Consider the following 16,919-nt stretch of genomic DNA (forward strand, 5'->3'; position numbering starts at 1 on the left):
TACAGGGTTCCTACGCACCTGGAAAGTCAGGGAAAATCAGGGAAAGTCAGGGATTTTCATTATTTTTTGAAAAAGTCAGGGAAAGTCAGGGAATTTGTCAAAAATTATCAAAAAGTCAGGGAATTTGTCGAAAATTGTCAAACAGTCAGGGAATTTGTCTCCTTAACTGCGTTGTTGATTTGGTTTGCTGAATATAGATGACCAATCATAGCCATACGCAGGCGGCAAGAAGTAATGCTGCAATCTTTAATAAGAAAATACACCAGAATCCATTTTGAAATGGTTTTTTTCATCGTTCTGAAGCCATATAATTTTACAGTTGTGGATTAATAACAGGATAAACTACTTTTATGTAATAGTGTTTAATTTTTATTTTTAATAATTCAGCAATTATAAAGAGATGAAATTGTTAAATTAGAATAAAAAACAACTAATTAAAAATTTGTATGAAAAATTACTGTTTCAACTTTTAAAAGTTATTAGAATGTTCACTTCAAAATAGCTAAATAGATCAGTAAAAATTTATAATTTAATCATTTTTCACATTTATAATTTTTTTTATGTTGTGTAGTAATTTTTTAAACATTTACAGTAAAAGATATAAAATGCTTGCATTGACTTGTGGTCAGCACTAGCATTTTATATCTGTTATTATGAAAGTACCTTGTTATTTACCTTGAAAGTACTGTACTGCAAGCACATTTCTCTCTCTCTCTCTTCTGTTAATTTCCTGCACTTTGATATATAGTTTAATAATTAGTTTAATAGAAATAAAGTTGGGTAATAATTTAGAGCTTAAAAACTGTCAACATTGATCATACCTTTAGTATTTTATAGTTTTCAATATCAACTAGGTAGCCTAATTGATTTTTTTACATGGGAAAAACCGCTTCTAAAATTTTTAAATTTAACTTTTTAGTTAAAATTATGTTGCTATTTAAAAGCATTTAACCCTATTTGTTGAAAGATTGGTTTTAAAATTACATGTTTCTAAGTCAAGAGTTTATCTTTTTTAAGTATAATACAATACTGTTTGTTGATTTTATGCTACCTTGTGTTTACTAGATTTACATACAAATAATAATGATAAATGATAAAGTAAAAAAGCTCAAGTTTCTTTTGTAAATTGCTTATTTGATCATTACATTGAAGTTGTGGATCATACCAAACATTTTTCTACAGAATGTATGTAATATACTTTTTGGCACAGTCTTTGGAACATATCAACTGTCCAAAAAGAAGGATAGATATTCTCAATGTTCACAGTAAGTAAAATGTTGTTTTATTATGTCGACATTCCATACTGTAAGAAATGTGAGGGTCGGGGAATTTGGACAAAGTTGGTCAAGGAAAGTCATGCAATTCAAAATAAAAATATGAGTAGAAACCCTATATATTAAGTTGTTGTGCTCAATAAGATTAAATTGTATAAAGTAGAGAAAATCTATCTTTATATGGTTATGATGATGATGTAATATCTAAGTTGAATAAATTATAGTAAGAATTTAAATGTGCTATTTTAATAATAAAAGAGATTGTAATAAAACTTTTTACAATTGTTTTTATTTTGTTATATAAAATTATTTTCTTATTTGCAACTTATTAAGTTTTATAGATATTGTTAATTTTTTAAAATTTTAATTGGTCTACTTTTCTTTTAGCTGATGCCTTGGAATGTTGATACTATTAGTCGTGATGGATTTTCAAAAACGGTGGGTTTTATATATTTTAATGAATTATATTGAAATAAATGAGTATTTTATTCCTTATAATTATATGAAGTTGAATTTTTAATACATAAGTTTCAATCTGAAAATATTTTACATATAAGGGGCCTCCATTTTACAGTATTAGTTGGTTCCAGAAACACTATCATATTTAATCTCAATTTAATAATTTTTATATTAATTGCAATCAAAAATTTTATTTTTTATAATTTATTCTAAGGTCTCAAAATCATCACAGTATCAAACTGTTTTCTTTTCTAAAAGTGATAAGAAGAAAATTAATATTTCCAATTTAAAAGAGAAATAAATAAATATTAAAATATGATAAAAAATTTAAAAGTAGGCTGTGGAGAGATTTTTGCATTTATATTAGAAATCCAATTATCTGAAATGAGTTCAGAAACAAAAAACTCTAGAACACACAGCATTGTAAATACCACAGAAAACACAGAGCCTAAACTCTCCATGTAAATGGAAATTACTAAGTCATCTGTAAATTGTAGCATTGTGAAACTCAGTCATATATATAACATTACATTAGATTTTGAGTAAATGCATTTACTTTTGAATACAGTTATTGCATTACGATATTTTATAGTTCATGAAACTTTAAATGCACAGTGCTTGATGTATCCAAAATACAAAAACAAATGAACTTCTGGATTATCCAAAACACTGTGGTCCAAGTTCAGATAATCAAGTTTCCATTGTATTTATTTTTACCAAAATGTAAGTCCATCATAAAGTGAAATGTTTACCATATTTAAAATCTTATTTTTATTATAGATTATTATTTATTATATAAACTTCATAATAAAATTATTAGAAGTCCACTNATAATAAAAAGCAAAAATTAACACTTTCAGCAAGAGCTGCATGTAACTCAAAAAGAGCCTCATTTGCTCATGTCTGTTATATGTCATGAATTATGAATATTATGAGGCTTAAGGATTCATCTATGGATGATCATATTGAACAAATCTAGTATATCTAAATGCAATAAGTAGAAATTTGAAATACTTATTGAGAGGAGAGGATTTACAATGAAAATAAGAATAAACAAAATCTGGGATTGCTGTTTGTTTTATACTGTCAGAGAATTAATTATGAATATAATAAAGTACAATAGGTTAATCTGGCACCTGATAATCCAGAATGTCTGGTAATTGGCACTTTCTGACAGTGTAATTCAATAAGCTATATAATACATAGTCTATTTTGTATTTTAGTGTATTTCACACATTTTCTGTATTCAGTAATGTGCATGACTGATGCATTTTCTTTCCTATGGGCAAATATGTGGATAATGCACCTAAAAATAGGTTTCTTATACTCTGAATATAGGTCGGCCTATACATTGTCTGGAAAATAAGTATGGGGCATTCCTCTTGAATGCCTTTCATTTGGTGGTTTAATTTATGGAAAAGAAACATGAAGATAGTACTGTAGATAATGGTAATAGAAAGTGCATCAAAAAAAATTAGTTACTACAATAAATCAGTATGTTTCTGACATTGGCAAATTTTCTGATGTTTGTAAAACAAAATTAAGTGAATATAATTGTTATAAACTGGATTACTTTGTGTAGCTTAATAAGTAACATTATTTATTTATTTCCTTTTTGTCAATTAGAACTTTATATTTAGAACAATTTCTGTTAAATATTTTCAGTGTCTCTAAGAATATATTTATTGTCATTATTACTTAACTATTAATTTTTTTATGAATCAGTTATTTAATTATAAATCACTTTTTCAAATTGTTTTATATTAAAATATTTATAAAATTTGGATTTTTTTAAAATTTTTATATAAAGATAGGTCTAAAAATTATTTTCATAATTATAATAATTTTTTTTAAATGTTTTAGATTTCAGACGATGAGGATGATACTCATCCAAACATAGATACTGCAAGTTTGTTCAGATGGCGACATCAAGCTCGATTGGAGCGAATGACTGAATTTGAAAAAGAGAAGACTACACTAGAAAATAGTATCACAGAGTATGTAATTTTGTATTTAATTAAGTGTCTAAAAATTAAATCTTATAAAATTTGAATGAAAATTGTTTTTTATAGGAGTCAAAGAAAAATAACAGAATTAAAAAATAAACTTAAAGAAGGTGAAGGAACTGGAATAGATTTATGTGCAATTAAGAAATCTATTGCAGAATTAGAAGATGAAGAAAAGAGATTAAAAACAAAGAATACTGAATTGCTAAAAAAAGAAAAAGTAAGAATATATTTATTAAATTTCTAAATATAACAGTTGATTTCCCATTAAGGAATTCTCTTAAGACTTTTTATTCTCTTTTTCTACTTTTGAGTGATATAGGACTCTTTTGGTTTTTAATAGATAGTTCTAGTCATGCTTTGTTTGCAATTTCTCCTTCCACATTGATGAATTTTATTGTATGATTGACATTGGACTGATTAACTAGGCCAAAGTGCTCTGTAAATAAAACCTCATTTCAATCTAGATCAGGGGTCTTCAACATTTTTCTGACAAAGGGTCATATAAGTTGTAAATGACAAGTGTGTAGATCAAGAACAAAAGATATATTCAAAGATTCAGATTATTTATTTATGAGTAACAACAGACATAAATCAATGTGAAATTTGCAGCTGCTTTTTTGAAAAATGAGCAAAATTGAGGATAAATTTTGTGGCACCCAGTCAGTTGTGGATTCAGAAGTACCCAAAAGGTTAATTCATTCTAGGAAGCAATTTTTTCCATTAGAAATAATAGAAAGAGAACTAATCCATTCCCAGACCCCACATAATACCCCTTTCAATATACTTAAAATGGCAAATACACATAACTTAGAGTAAAAATAACACATTAAATGCCCTAATAATAAATTAAAACACAAAAACAACAAATAAAATTCATAGATAATATATAATAAAATAAAAATATGCACTTACTGGTCACACACTATCAACTTTAGCATCTTAAACATGTCTGCCAGATCTGCTACAAGTGTACCACTTTCATGCTTCATGATAAGTTCCTTTTCATCTTAGCCTTTTTCAGGCCTTCCTCATACTAGTTAGACTTTATTTCTTCTACATGCTTCTGGGATTCCATGATTGATAGGTAAAGGTTATACTGTGTTGAACAGTAAGTTTTTGTGTATTTTTAACAGTTGTCATTACTTAACTTAGATGTGTGATTTAACTTAGATGTGAACTTTAGCACATTATTGCTAATTTGATATTATATTCTTTGTTCAGAAGCTTATTTTATGTTTTGAGTGCATTTTTCATTTTGCACACATGTGGTTCAAACTTTGAAGCATCGTCCAAACACTGAAAAAATTTTTCTCAAATTTGGTATTTGAACTCTGAAGTGCTTGATGTATGAGGTACTGCTGCAGTTATAAAATCAAATCAAAAATACTTGCTGGAGAAGCAAGATTTGTAATTTAAAAAGTTGAAGACATTTTTCCTTAAATTCATCTAAAATTTAACTGTGAAGATGTTAATATTTTAAAAATGTTATGAATATTTTTTTATGCAGAAGCAAAAAAAAAAATTACAGCTTTAAAATCTTGAAAAAATAATATTTTCAAAAATAACTTAAACACTTTACTGTAGATATGAACTTATCTAGCATATAACTATTGCTAACAACATTGCTCTGATGGCTCAATTCTCCATACCAATAGTAGAAGACTCAAAATATACTAAACTATGGGAGTTGCCAAACCATAGAATACCAGACTAAATTTCAGATGGATAATGGAATGAAGTGATCTTACTCAAATGGGATAGTGGTGTTTTTATTAATATGGTCTCAAGGAAGCACAAGTTCAATAGCAAAGAATATAACACAGGGATCTTCCAATAATATAGTGTTGGATTTCCCAAAATTTCCCTAATATATTTATTTTTTAATGGTTAGCAAGTTAACAATGATAATTCAGTAAACAAAAAGAAAGGTGTAATTTTTTTGACATATCCAAACATAATAGCAAGGTTTTTCCCACATAAACTTAGAAGTAATATGCTATGAGAGATTTGCTGCAATTTTTTGTGTTAGAGCAAACTTGTATTATTGAAATTACATGTTATATACAAGTATTTTCTTTATACAGTAGAGCGTCGATTTTCCGAATCAATTGGGGACTGGGGTTGTCCGGATAACTGATATTTCGGATAACTGATTTATGTATGAAAAAATAGTTTAACGTATCCGATGTCGAAATTTTTCTCCGTTGCGTGTCGCTTCGCNTAAAAAAATTATAAAATTATATAAAATTGCTTTAATGAAAGTATTTCACCTTTTCTCCAGACTTTATTTCACAACTAATACCCTTTAAAACCAAATTTAATCCTTGTCGATATCGTGTGGAATATCGATCAAATACCACTTCGCCATTGGTTGGCCAGGACAGAGGAGGTCGACTATTTTCTATTTCCCATTCTGCCTAAAAAAACAGCATAAAAAAATAAATAATTCTCTAATATTTAATAATCATTTTTCAAATATATATTACCTCTTTCTCTGCTAGTGTATATTCTGCCATTCTCTCCACAGAAACTATGTTGGTTTCCAACTCAGAACTCATCCTCACTAACCAATTTAATGTGGCAGTTATCTAGAATATATTTTAACATTTCGTTCATAAAATTCTTACATAATAAATCAAATAATTTAAAAATCCTTGTGTAACAATCTGTTTTTATTAATAAATAATTTATGTCCAAAGTATGGTTTGATATTTATGAAGCAAAAAAAATTTAGTAACAAATTCAGGATCAGATTGGGATCATTCATAGTTTCAATTTCTTCCAACTGGATTTTCTTTTATTTCTTTCTTTGATGGCGTTTTCATTTTAGGTGCTATTAATTTTATTAATAAATACCAATATTAAGAAAACAACTGTGTATCTTTAGTAGAAAAACTATAAATTCTGACAGAATATACTAACAATGTATTTAATAATGTTAATTTTTAAATAAAGCAATTGGCAACAGTAAATAAAAAAAATCAATCACAGCTGATAAAATAAAAATGATGTGATAAAAAATTGTCATTTCTATCTTTGACATATAGTTCTATCTCAGTACTGATTTTTAGTTTAATTAGTAATATAATAAAATGAAACAGAAAAATGATGTTTCAATGTTTTAGATGGTATTTTTTAAACTGCATACTAGTGTCATACTTTCAGTGGTGGATGCAGAGGCAACAGTGTAAAAAGTAGGATGAGTTACGTGAAAGGTTTAATTCTGTTCTAACAATTGTTTGAAGAGTACAACTATCCTGTGTCGTATGCCATCATGGATTATCTACATTATGGTAATTATCAATTTTTGTTTTTATGACTATAATGATTTCATAACTACAAACTCTTATTGATAGGTGTCAAACTAACTGCTCTTAACATGCTTAAGGCTTATAGATATAAAGCAGGTATTTAACATAACTTTTCCTTTCAAGTATATACCTCATATATGCATGAGGGACTAACAGACCCTCAATAAAGTGTTATTTTAAATTTTAATTATTTTGGAATTCCATCATCTAACTTTGATCGTTTTATCAAGTTAGGCTAAAATCCATAAAAATTATTTCCCACGGATTTGATTCCTTGTTGAGGAGGATCCATCTAGTCATTAATGCGTCACCTGGAACATTCGATAAAATTCCAGTATTGGACGCTAGGTCCTTAACAGCAACCTCCTGACCTCATGGAAAAAACCAAGAAGGAACCCAAGAATTCAAGAGTGGTCCTCAGAAGTCATCCTCCCAAGTTGCCTCTTCAAGAATTAATACCGTGAAAAAGACCGTGCCTCTTTAAGGATATCTGACACATATCCACACCTCAGTGCCTCCACACCACAGTGTTCTTGTTACCTAACAAGACCCAGAACAATTTCATAAAACCTCAAACATTCCATCAACAGTTTATTCAGTCATCTTATAACAGATCTTCGACTCAGTTACAAGGTATTTACCAACACACGATTTGTTTGTAAACTCTCTCTATTGAATGGGCTAGTAATAATTAAGGGGAACGTTAGTCATGCTTGATATCGAGTATATCTGTATTTTCTTTTGTTATAATTAAAATTGTTATTATTAGTTAATATGGAATCTGAGTGAATCACTTCCTTGTCTCTCTCCTCACCTCTACTCCGAATCCAACCACTCACCTGCTACCGCTCGCGTGATGTAAAGTCGCGATTTCCGAATCCTGTGAGATTCAGTGATGTCACATCCTGACGCGGTGTCAAGGAGACACTGACCCTACAGTCACATATGCGTATTCAAATATTAAAAATCTATATGGAAGACAAGTTGATTGAATTAGTCATCATTGTTTCAACAATTTCTTGAACAACAGTTGTGATAAAAAAGTGAAAAAAATTTTTACTCTTTTTTTAAGTCTGATAATATTATTCATTTATCATTACATTAGCTACTTTTGTTATTTGTCTTTTTACTATATACTTCAGCTTTATGTTCCAATATTACTGAACTATAAAGCTTGAGTTGTTGGCTCCTATATGAAATGTTCTGCAGTTAAGGACATCTGCTGCAACTTTTCCAAGAGAGCAAAGGAATACACTCCCACTATCACAATTACTGCTTAAAATTATAGTTCATTATTCATTATTTTAAAATTTAAAAAATAAATATATATTATTTTATTTCTTAACATTATAATATATATTTATAGGTATATGACATGGAGTTTATTAGCAATAAATTCAATATCAATATACCTAACTCTTCAAACACAGTGTGGACAAATGACCTGTTTGCCTCCAAGTGGACACCTGTGTCTTCAGTCTTACATACATTGCTTTTTTTTGACAAATTCCATGTATCTCTATCATTAGAGAGGTTAAGGCAGACGTTTTAAACGTGTAAACATGTAGGACGGACGTTCGGTGCCGCTTTCCCGTAAGCATAGAAGTTTGACGATGGTGTTTGGAATGTCGAGCGTGATTCCACCGACTATCCAAACACCATTGTCAAACTTTTAGGCTTACGGGAAAGCGGCGCCTAATGTCCGACTTACACGTTTACACGTTTAAAACGTCTGTCTCAACCTCTCTATTTATTATTAATTTTTCCAAAGTAAGAGAAAAAACAACTGATAAGTTGTCATCTTTGTTACTTATTGCACATACAGATATATTTATCTCCCTACATAGTAAAATTTCTTGGCACCAAAAAGTTGATCATTAAAGTACAAGGGAGAATTGGAACAAAATCAGCTTTTTTAAAACATTAAATCACACTTTCAATACCTACCGATAATGCATAGCTGACAGAAAGCCCAACGCTTCCTGGATTTAGGTCATCTCTTCCCATAACTGCAAATAGTGCAGCAAAAAACACAATGCAATTGCCACAAAACTCCAGACGAATTGCAAGCCATCTATAACAAATAAATATAGTTTTAGATTAAAAAAAAAAGCACTTAGATAATATGTATATATATTTACCTATTTGAAACATTACTAGGATAAAAACAGCAGTGATTTGTATCAACAAATTCATTAGAAATCTGAAGAAATTTATTTTGTGCATTGTAAGCACGTATTGTGTTAACACCAGACAGAGTTTCAGAGAAATGAGAATAAATTGGTGACCGTGTGACCGATTCCAGTCTTTTCAATTGTCGCGAAGTTGATATGTAAAATTTCTGTCAATGAAATGAGGAAGTCTAAATATGAGAAAGTCTAAATATGAATAAGTGAAAATTATTATGACAAAAAAAATTAAGTTTACAAACCTGTATAAAATAATACAAAAGACCAATGGGAACAATGACTCCTAGAAAAATGGGGGTTTCAAATGATATTACTAAGATTGTTGCTATCACTTGAAGAAAGCATAATAACCAAGATCGAAAATTCATTGGTATATTCAAGTCCATGGTATCAATGTCTTTAGCAAATCTGTTCACTATTCTACCAAGTGGCACAGTCTCAAAAAATGACATAGGGCAGTGTAGAATATTAGACAGAAGATTATAATGTAACAATGTAGAAGCTTTCATTGAGCCTAATGCTAATGCTACTGATCCCAAAATTATACTGAAAGCTAAATTTTAAATAATAATAAAAATGTAATAAAAATAATAAATTATTTATTTTTTAATAAATAAATTAGACAAACCTTCTCCAATTCCAAATGCACCATAAACTCCCAACCGTAAATCTCTGAGTTTGATATCCTGAGTTCCATTGACAGTTGGTTTGTCATTGCTCCAAACACTAAGCCATATATTTGAGCCAACTGTGAAACCTTGTAAACCTACGTATCCAAGAATGACTGAACACATCCATACATATCCAACTGATTTGAAGTAATAAAGGTATATTTCCCATTTTACCTATATTAAATTAATTTATTCTCATTCATATTTTGAAGAATTTACTTTCAAAAAATTATTATTATTATTAAAAAATTAACCTTTCCTGTTTCCATTGTTTCAGTCTGAATAAGCTTTGAAGGATCAANATAATAAGATATTTGAAAAATATAATTAAATCATTAACTGTTCTTTGCAGTTTCTATATTTTCAGCATATAAGATTAAATATTCTATGCTGGAATGGGAGTTTGTATATTTAAGCCATCCTGTGCTTTTTGCACTCTGCCTCAAAAGATTTTTACTATATTCTTATTTTAAAAAATATAATTAGAATGCATGCCTTTAATTATTAGGAAGTAAGAGGAGTTTAAAAGAAGACATTTACAATTAAAATATCCAGCACAAATACATGCAAAAGCTACATAGCTATAGTAAAAATATGTTGAGTAAATATGTTATTGTTTAATTAGAGTTTGACAATGTAGAGATTACCTGTTGTATACTGAAGACTGTTTGAGGAATTAAGTTATGATCTTCATAACTTAATTCCTCAAACAGTCTTCCTCAAACTTTATGACATGGTGACAAAAATATCACCCTGTGTCTTTATTCCAGAAAATATGATGGCTATTAATAACAATACTAGGATATAGGAATTCAGTTTATATATGCAAATGAAAATAAATATTATCTAGATTTAAATTAGTAATACAAAGAAACTTCATTTATGAAGTTTCTGTTATTCACTTATGAAGTTTCTGTTATTCATTTATGAAGTTTCTGTTGACTATTATTTTATATTTGGTAGAAAAAATTTATAGAAGAGAATGAATCTTTACTGAAAAAGTTTGGAATGCTCCGTAAATATGATGAGCAGATATTTTAAGTGATTAACAGAAACTTCATTTATGAAGTTTCTGTTAATCACTTANCACCACATATAATAGAATCCGTTTTCCTATTGAAACATTTTTAGTATTAGAGCACACCACTAGATGTACAAATCCATCTTTTATGAAATTTTTATGTCTTTCTTATGTGCTTAACTGCTTTTCTTATCTGATATCATCAAAACCATCTTCCAAAAATACTGAAATTTTTCTGGGGCGCTTAGTGCTGAACCTTGCATAATCATACATAATGAATTAATTTTAATTTTATGCATGTAATAAGTCTTACTTATTGTTCTATTAAATTGTAAGAATATTTTTAAAAATCACTCAAAATCAGAACCCAAAATTAAATCACATCAAATTGTTTATTTTTTAAAAAATTTTGTTTTAATGTTTTGATAGTTAATACTTTTACTGACAGTTGCAGGTCACTTTTAAAACTAACATTAATTGTTTATGTGAAGAATTATTATAAAATGCAACACTGAGGATTTTCTTCTGATTTTTATTCTTTTATTAATTATATTGTTTGTATTGTAATATTTATGATCTTACTAAAATAGTAGTAGTTTCTCTAACTAAAAAACGTTTTTTTGTCTATGTCAAGTTATCAAAAGTGTATTTTAGATATCTAGAATTTTTGTTTAATGACAAAAACAAACAAACAAACAAAATATATAACCACCAATTAGTTCAACCATTGTATTGATATCTATGGTGGCAATGAATGAATGCAGAATTTTTTGGAATTTTTCATAGGTCTTCATTTTTTCCTTCTGAAATTGATAATACCTGTAAGAACTAATTTAATCTATGTATTATCATCTGTCAACTCTTTAAACACAAGATTGGCAAAATTGTTTGACTAGTTTTGTGTTTTACAAATTAGTTTTATTTTGGTTACTTCCTATTCACATAATGAAGTTCTTTAAATTTTAAGAATAAGGATGTTTGTTATAGGAGTTTGTTTACCAAATGTTTTATTTGTTTGTATATTTAACTTTAATATAGATTAGATTTTATGATATTAAATTTATTGTTTTCTAAACATCTTTATAACTGTTTTATACTTATTTTCATTCATGTTTTGTATATAAGATATTCACTTAATTTTTTATTAGTTTTCATGTTAAAGTTTAATTTTTAANTATTTTGAAGAATTTACTTTCAAAAAATTATTATTATTATTAAAAAATTAACCTTTCCTGTTTCCATTGTTTCAGTCTGAATAAGCTTTGAAGGATCAACTTGCCCATTAGCTAATTTTTCATCTTTGATATCATCTAATTTTGATTTACTTTCAGTTAATCTTCTAAGTGGACTAGATCTATTGCTACTTGTACTGTCTTGTGACATCTGACTGGAGAGAGATCTTAATAATGCACGACGTTCAGCTATATCCCCATCTACTGAAGTTCTTGACAACTGACTGAAAAGTTTTCAGATTATATAAAATATAATTTCAAATCACAATCATTATCAAATTTATTCATATCATCCTACCTCTCTAAATTTGGAGTGCCAACTTTCATCATAATTTCTTCCATCATTTCTACTTCAGAAGCATCCAATTTATCAATGTCTTCAGTTTCTTCTCTTAAATACTGGAGTAAAAACTCAGCAAAAGCACCTTTCTTATTCAGCAGTTCAGAATATGAACCTGATTCAAGAATTTCTCCATCTTTCATTACAATAATCATATCCATTTGTGTTAAATAAGTTATACTGTGAGTAACTAGAACTCTGGTCTAGAAGAAAATTTCGTCTTAATATTTTTAAATTAGCATAGAACGATCTAAATGTTTTTTTACTTACTTTATCTTTAAGAATTCCTTTTGGCCCTATAGCTTCTTCAAAGATTTGTTTGCTAACATGAGAATCCACAGCACTTAAAGGGTCATCTAATAAATATATATCACTGTTGCTGTAGACTGCCCTTGCTATACTCACTCGTTGTTTTTGTCCTCCACTCAAATTAATCCCCTACACAACAGTCACAACAGATTAAATTTCAAATTTAACTGTATACATACATTTGTAAATATAATATTTGTAATTATAAGTACAGTGGTGCCTCGTATAATGTACGCCTTGAATAACGGAGGCTGCGAACAATGGACTTTCTGTTTGGCCGTTACGTGACTCGAGCAACAGACTGGTTGCGAACAACGGACTTTCTGTTTGGCAGTTACATGAGGTGAACAATGGTCTTTCTGCGAACAAGTGTGAATGATGTTTCCACTCTTTTGCCATTGCCAATGACAATCTGCTATTTTTATAATATATTAGTATAATTAAAATATATTATTAGTATATCTGAAATAAAGAGCTTCTGTTGGTATTCGGCTTGCTCCCTTGTTTATTACATACATCACCTCAGTGCAGGGTATTTAGATTTATTCAAGTGTTGTGCAAATCATGGCTTCTAAAAAAAACAGAAAGGTGATTTCAATTGAAACAAAGCAAGACATCATCAGGAGTGAAAGTTGACAANGTGAACAATGGTCTTTCTGCGAACAAGTGTGAATGATGTTTCCACTCTTTTGCCATTGCCAATGACAATCTGCTATTTTTATAATATATTAGTATAATTAGAATATATTATTAGTATATCTGAAATAAAGAGCTTCTGTTGGTATTCGGCTTGCTCCCTTGTTTATTACATACATCACCTCAGTGCAGGGTATTTAGATTTATTCAAGTGTTGTGCAAATCATGGCTTCTAAAAAAAACAGAAAGGTGATTTCAATTGAAACAAAGCAAGACATCATCAGGAGTAAAAGTTGACAAAAAACTTCCTTGTCAAATGGGGAGAGGTTAAGGAGTTTACCAACACTCATTATCCAAACAGAGATGAGGCCAATAGATCAATGATCTCTACAATGACTCCCTTGCCTGTCATTTCCTACAGGACAACTCCTGTTGAAAATGACAGAGCAGAGAGAGAAACAGACCACCTTGGACATGTTTTTCAAGAAGCAAGCTGCCAAAAAACAAAGGATGGAACAAGAGGAGTTGACCCTGCAAGCTCCAGTAGCCTCTCCTGAATCTGATCTGATTAAAAAAAATAAAAAGAGACCTGCTGAAATGTGTAAAAAGTCTGTATCTGTATGAATGTGTAAAGAAAGTGTTCTTCCACCTACTCCTCACAACATCTGACTACCAGGCATAATTGGTGACTGCTCCATTTACATTTTTTTATGGTACAGTACGGTTATTTTATGCTGTGGAACGAATTATATGTTTTTTTTTTTTTTTTAACTGTATTGTAGTACACGGAAAACTGCTAGTTTTCCATTCGTTTCTGACTTTTGGAGGCTTAATAGTCCCGAGTCCATAGACTGGTATAAAAAATTAAAAAAGGTAAACAGGTTAACAAGGAAAAGTCAGAAACGAATGGAAAACTAGCAGTTTTCCGTGTACTACAATACGGTTAAAAAATAGATTATCTGACTCCATCGATTCTTTTTAGAATATTTTTATTGAATTATATGTTATAACAAGTATTTCTATGGGGAAAATGCATTTCGTATAATGGACTTTTCACTTAATGGACGTGCACCTGGAATGGATTAAGTACATTATATGAGGCACCACTGTACTTTAATTTGATTTTGAGAATTTTACTATACTGTTTTTCCTCAAATATTCTAGCAGAAAAATATTTAGATATATAGTAAAAGTTCATTAATCCATTACTCAATAATCTGAAATGTCTGTTAATCTTATACCCTCTGAAAAGCAGCTGATGATCTAAAATAATAAACTAGAATGCTAGAACTTCACAAATCAGAGTTCAAACACATGGTGCTCTAAAGACCCTGTAGTCTATATTGTTTGTGCTGAATGAACATTGCTTTGTTACAGTTAGCAAACACATTGTGTGTTCAGTAATGTGTCTGACATATTTTTTCTTTCCATAAGCTAATGTGAAAACAGCACACCTAAAAACAGGTTTTTCATACTTTCAGCTTATCTGCTTTTGCAAATCACACAGTACATTACTGAAAAACAAATATTACAGTATATGCACATATATTATTGTAAAATTTTATTGTATGAAATAAAAATATTCATTAACATTTTTGAAGTAATAAAGGTATATTTCCCATTTTACCTATATTAAATTAATTTATTCTCATTCATATTTTGAAGAATTTACTTTCAAAAAATTATTATTATTATTAAAAAATTAACCTTTCCTGTTTCCATTGTTTCAGTCTGAATAAGCTTTGAAGGATCAACTTGCCCATTAGCTAATTTTTCATCTTTGATATCATCTAATTTTGATTTACTTTCAGTTAATCTTCTAAGTGGACTAGATCTATTGCTACTTGTACTGTCTTGTGACATCTGACTGGAGAGAGATCTTAATAATGCACGACGTTCAGCTATATCCCCATCTACTGAAGTTCTTGACAACTGACTGAAAAGTTTTCAGATTATATAAAATATAATTTCAAATCACAATCATTATCAAATTTATTCATATCATCCTACCTCTCTAAATTTGGAGTGCCAACTTTCATCATAATTTCTTCCATCATTTCTACTTCAGAAGCATCCAATTTATCAATGTCTTCAGTTTCTTCTCTTAAATACTGGAGTAAAAACTCAGCAAAAGCACCTTTCTTATTCAGCAGTTCAGAATATGAACCTGATTCAAGAATTTCTCCATCTTTCATTACAATAATCATATCCATTTGTGTTAAATAAGTTATACTGTGAGTAACTAGAACTCTGGTCTAGAAGAAAATTTCGTCTTAATATTTTTAAATTAGCATAAAACGATCTAAATGTTTTTTTACTTACTTTATCTTTAAGAATTCCTTTTGGCCCTATAGCTTCTTCAAAGATTTGTTTGCTAACATGAGAATCCACAGCACTTAAAGGGTCATCTAATAAATATATATCACTGTTGCTGTAGACTGCCCTTGCTATACTCACTCGTTGTTTTTGTCCTCCACTCAAATTAATCCCCTACACAACAGTCACAACAGATTAAATTTCAAATTTAACTGTATACATACATTTGTAAATATAATATTTGTAATTATAAGTACAGTGGTGCCTCGTATAATGTACGCCTTGAATAACGGAGGCTGCGAACAATGGACTTTCTGTTTGGCCGTTACGTGACTCGAGCAACAGACTGGTTGCGAACAACGGACTTTCTGTTTGGCAGTTACATGAGGTGAACAATGGTCTTTCTGCGAACAAGTGTGAATGATGTTTCCACTCTTTTGCCATTGCCAATGACAATCTGCTATTTTTATAATATATTAGTATAATTAAAATATATTATTAGTATATCTGAAATAAAGAGCTTCTGTTGGTATTCGGCTTGCTCCCTTGTTTATTACATACATCACCTCAGTGCAGGGTATTTAGATTTATTCAAGTGTTGTGCAAATCATGGCTTCTAAAAAAAACAGAAAGGTGATTTCAATTGAAACAAAGCAAGACATCATCAGGAGTAAAAGTTGACAAAAAACTTCCTTGTCAAATGGGGAGAGGTTAAGGAGTTTACCAACACTCATTATCCAAACAGAGATGAGGCCAATAGATCAATGATCTCTACAATGACTCCCTTGCCTGTCATTTCCTACAGGACAACTCCTGTTGAAAATGACAGAGCAGAGAGAGAAACAGACCACCTTGGACATGTTTTTCAAGAAGCAAGCTGCCAAAAAACAAAGGATGGAACAAGAGGAGTTGACCCTGCAAGCTCCAGTAGCCTCTCCTGAATCTGATCTGATTAAAAAAAATAAAAAGAGACCTGCTGAAATGTGTAAAAAGTCTGTATCTGTATGAATGTGTAAAGAAAGTGTTCTTCCACCTACTCCTCACAACATCTGACTACCAGGCATAATTGGTGACTGCTCCATTTACATTTTTTTATGGTACAGTACGGTTATTTTATGCTGTGGAACGAATTATATGTTTTTTTTTTTTTTT

The 16,919-nt window shown here is 29.5% G+C and overlaps 2 protein-coding genes across 2 annotated transcripts in view; one reads left to right on the forward strand and one right to left on the reverse strand.

Moving 5' to 3' along the window:
• LOC111626509 (hsp90 co-chaperone Cdc37-like) overlaps nt 1–4,001 on the forward strand; it is a 13,340-nt gene extending 9,339 nt beyond the window's left edge. The window contains exons 2-3 of the mRNA XM_023369907.1: nt 3,597–3,730; nt 3,806–4,001. Of these exons, the coding sequence (XP_023225675.1) occupies nt 3,597–3,730; nt 3,806–3,986 (315 nt within the window). The 3' untranslated portion in view covers nt 3,987–4,001. The remainder of the gene's footprint in view (nt 1–3,596; nt 3,731–3,805) is intronic.
• A 1,993-nt stretch (nt 4,002–5,994) lies between these two features.
• LOC111626521 (multidrug resistance-associated protein 1-like) overlaps nt 5,995–16,919 on the reverse strand; it is a 59,152-nt gene continuing 48,227 nt past the window's right edge. The window contains exons 12-24 of the mRNA XM_023369923.1: nt 15,774–15,941; nt 15,462–15,706; nt 15,159–15,387; nt 15,055–15,078; nt 12,777–12,944; nt 12,465–12,709; nt 12,162–12,390; nt 9,871–10,087; nt 9,485–9,795; nt 9,195–9,394; nt 9,001–9,127; nt 6,229–6,330; nt 5,995–6,159 (exon numbers count right to left, since the gene is read on the reverse strand). Of these exons, the coding sequence (XP_023225691.1) occupies nt 5,995–6,159; nt 6,229–6,330; nt 9,001–9,127; nt 9,195–9,394; nt 9,485–9,795; nt 9,871–10,087; nt 12,162–12,390; nt 12,465–12,709; nt 12,777–12,944; nt 15,055–15,078; nt 15,159–15,387; nt 15,462–15,706; nt 15,774–15,941 (2,430 nt within the window). The remainder of the gene's footprint in view (nt 6,160–6,228; nt 6,331–9,000; nt 9,128–9,194; nt 9,395–9,484; nt 9,796–9,870; nt 10,088–12,161; nt 12,391–12,464; nt 12,710–12,776; nt 12,945–15,054; nt 15,079–15,158; nt 15,388–15,461; nt 15,707–15,773; nt 15,942–16,919) is intronic.

The sequence above is a fragment of the Centruroides sculpturatus genome, unplaced genomic scaffold, assembly GCF_000671375.1.
Source record: "Centruroides sculpturatus isolate CEXI.00-Female unplaced genomic scaffold, Cexi_2.0 scaffold159, whole genome shotgun sequence".
Classification (NCBI taxonomy): domain Eukaryota; kingdom Metazoa; phylum Arthropoda; class Arachnida; order Scorpiones; family Buthidae; genus Centruroides; species Centruroides sculpturatus.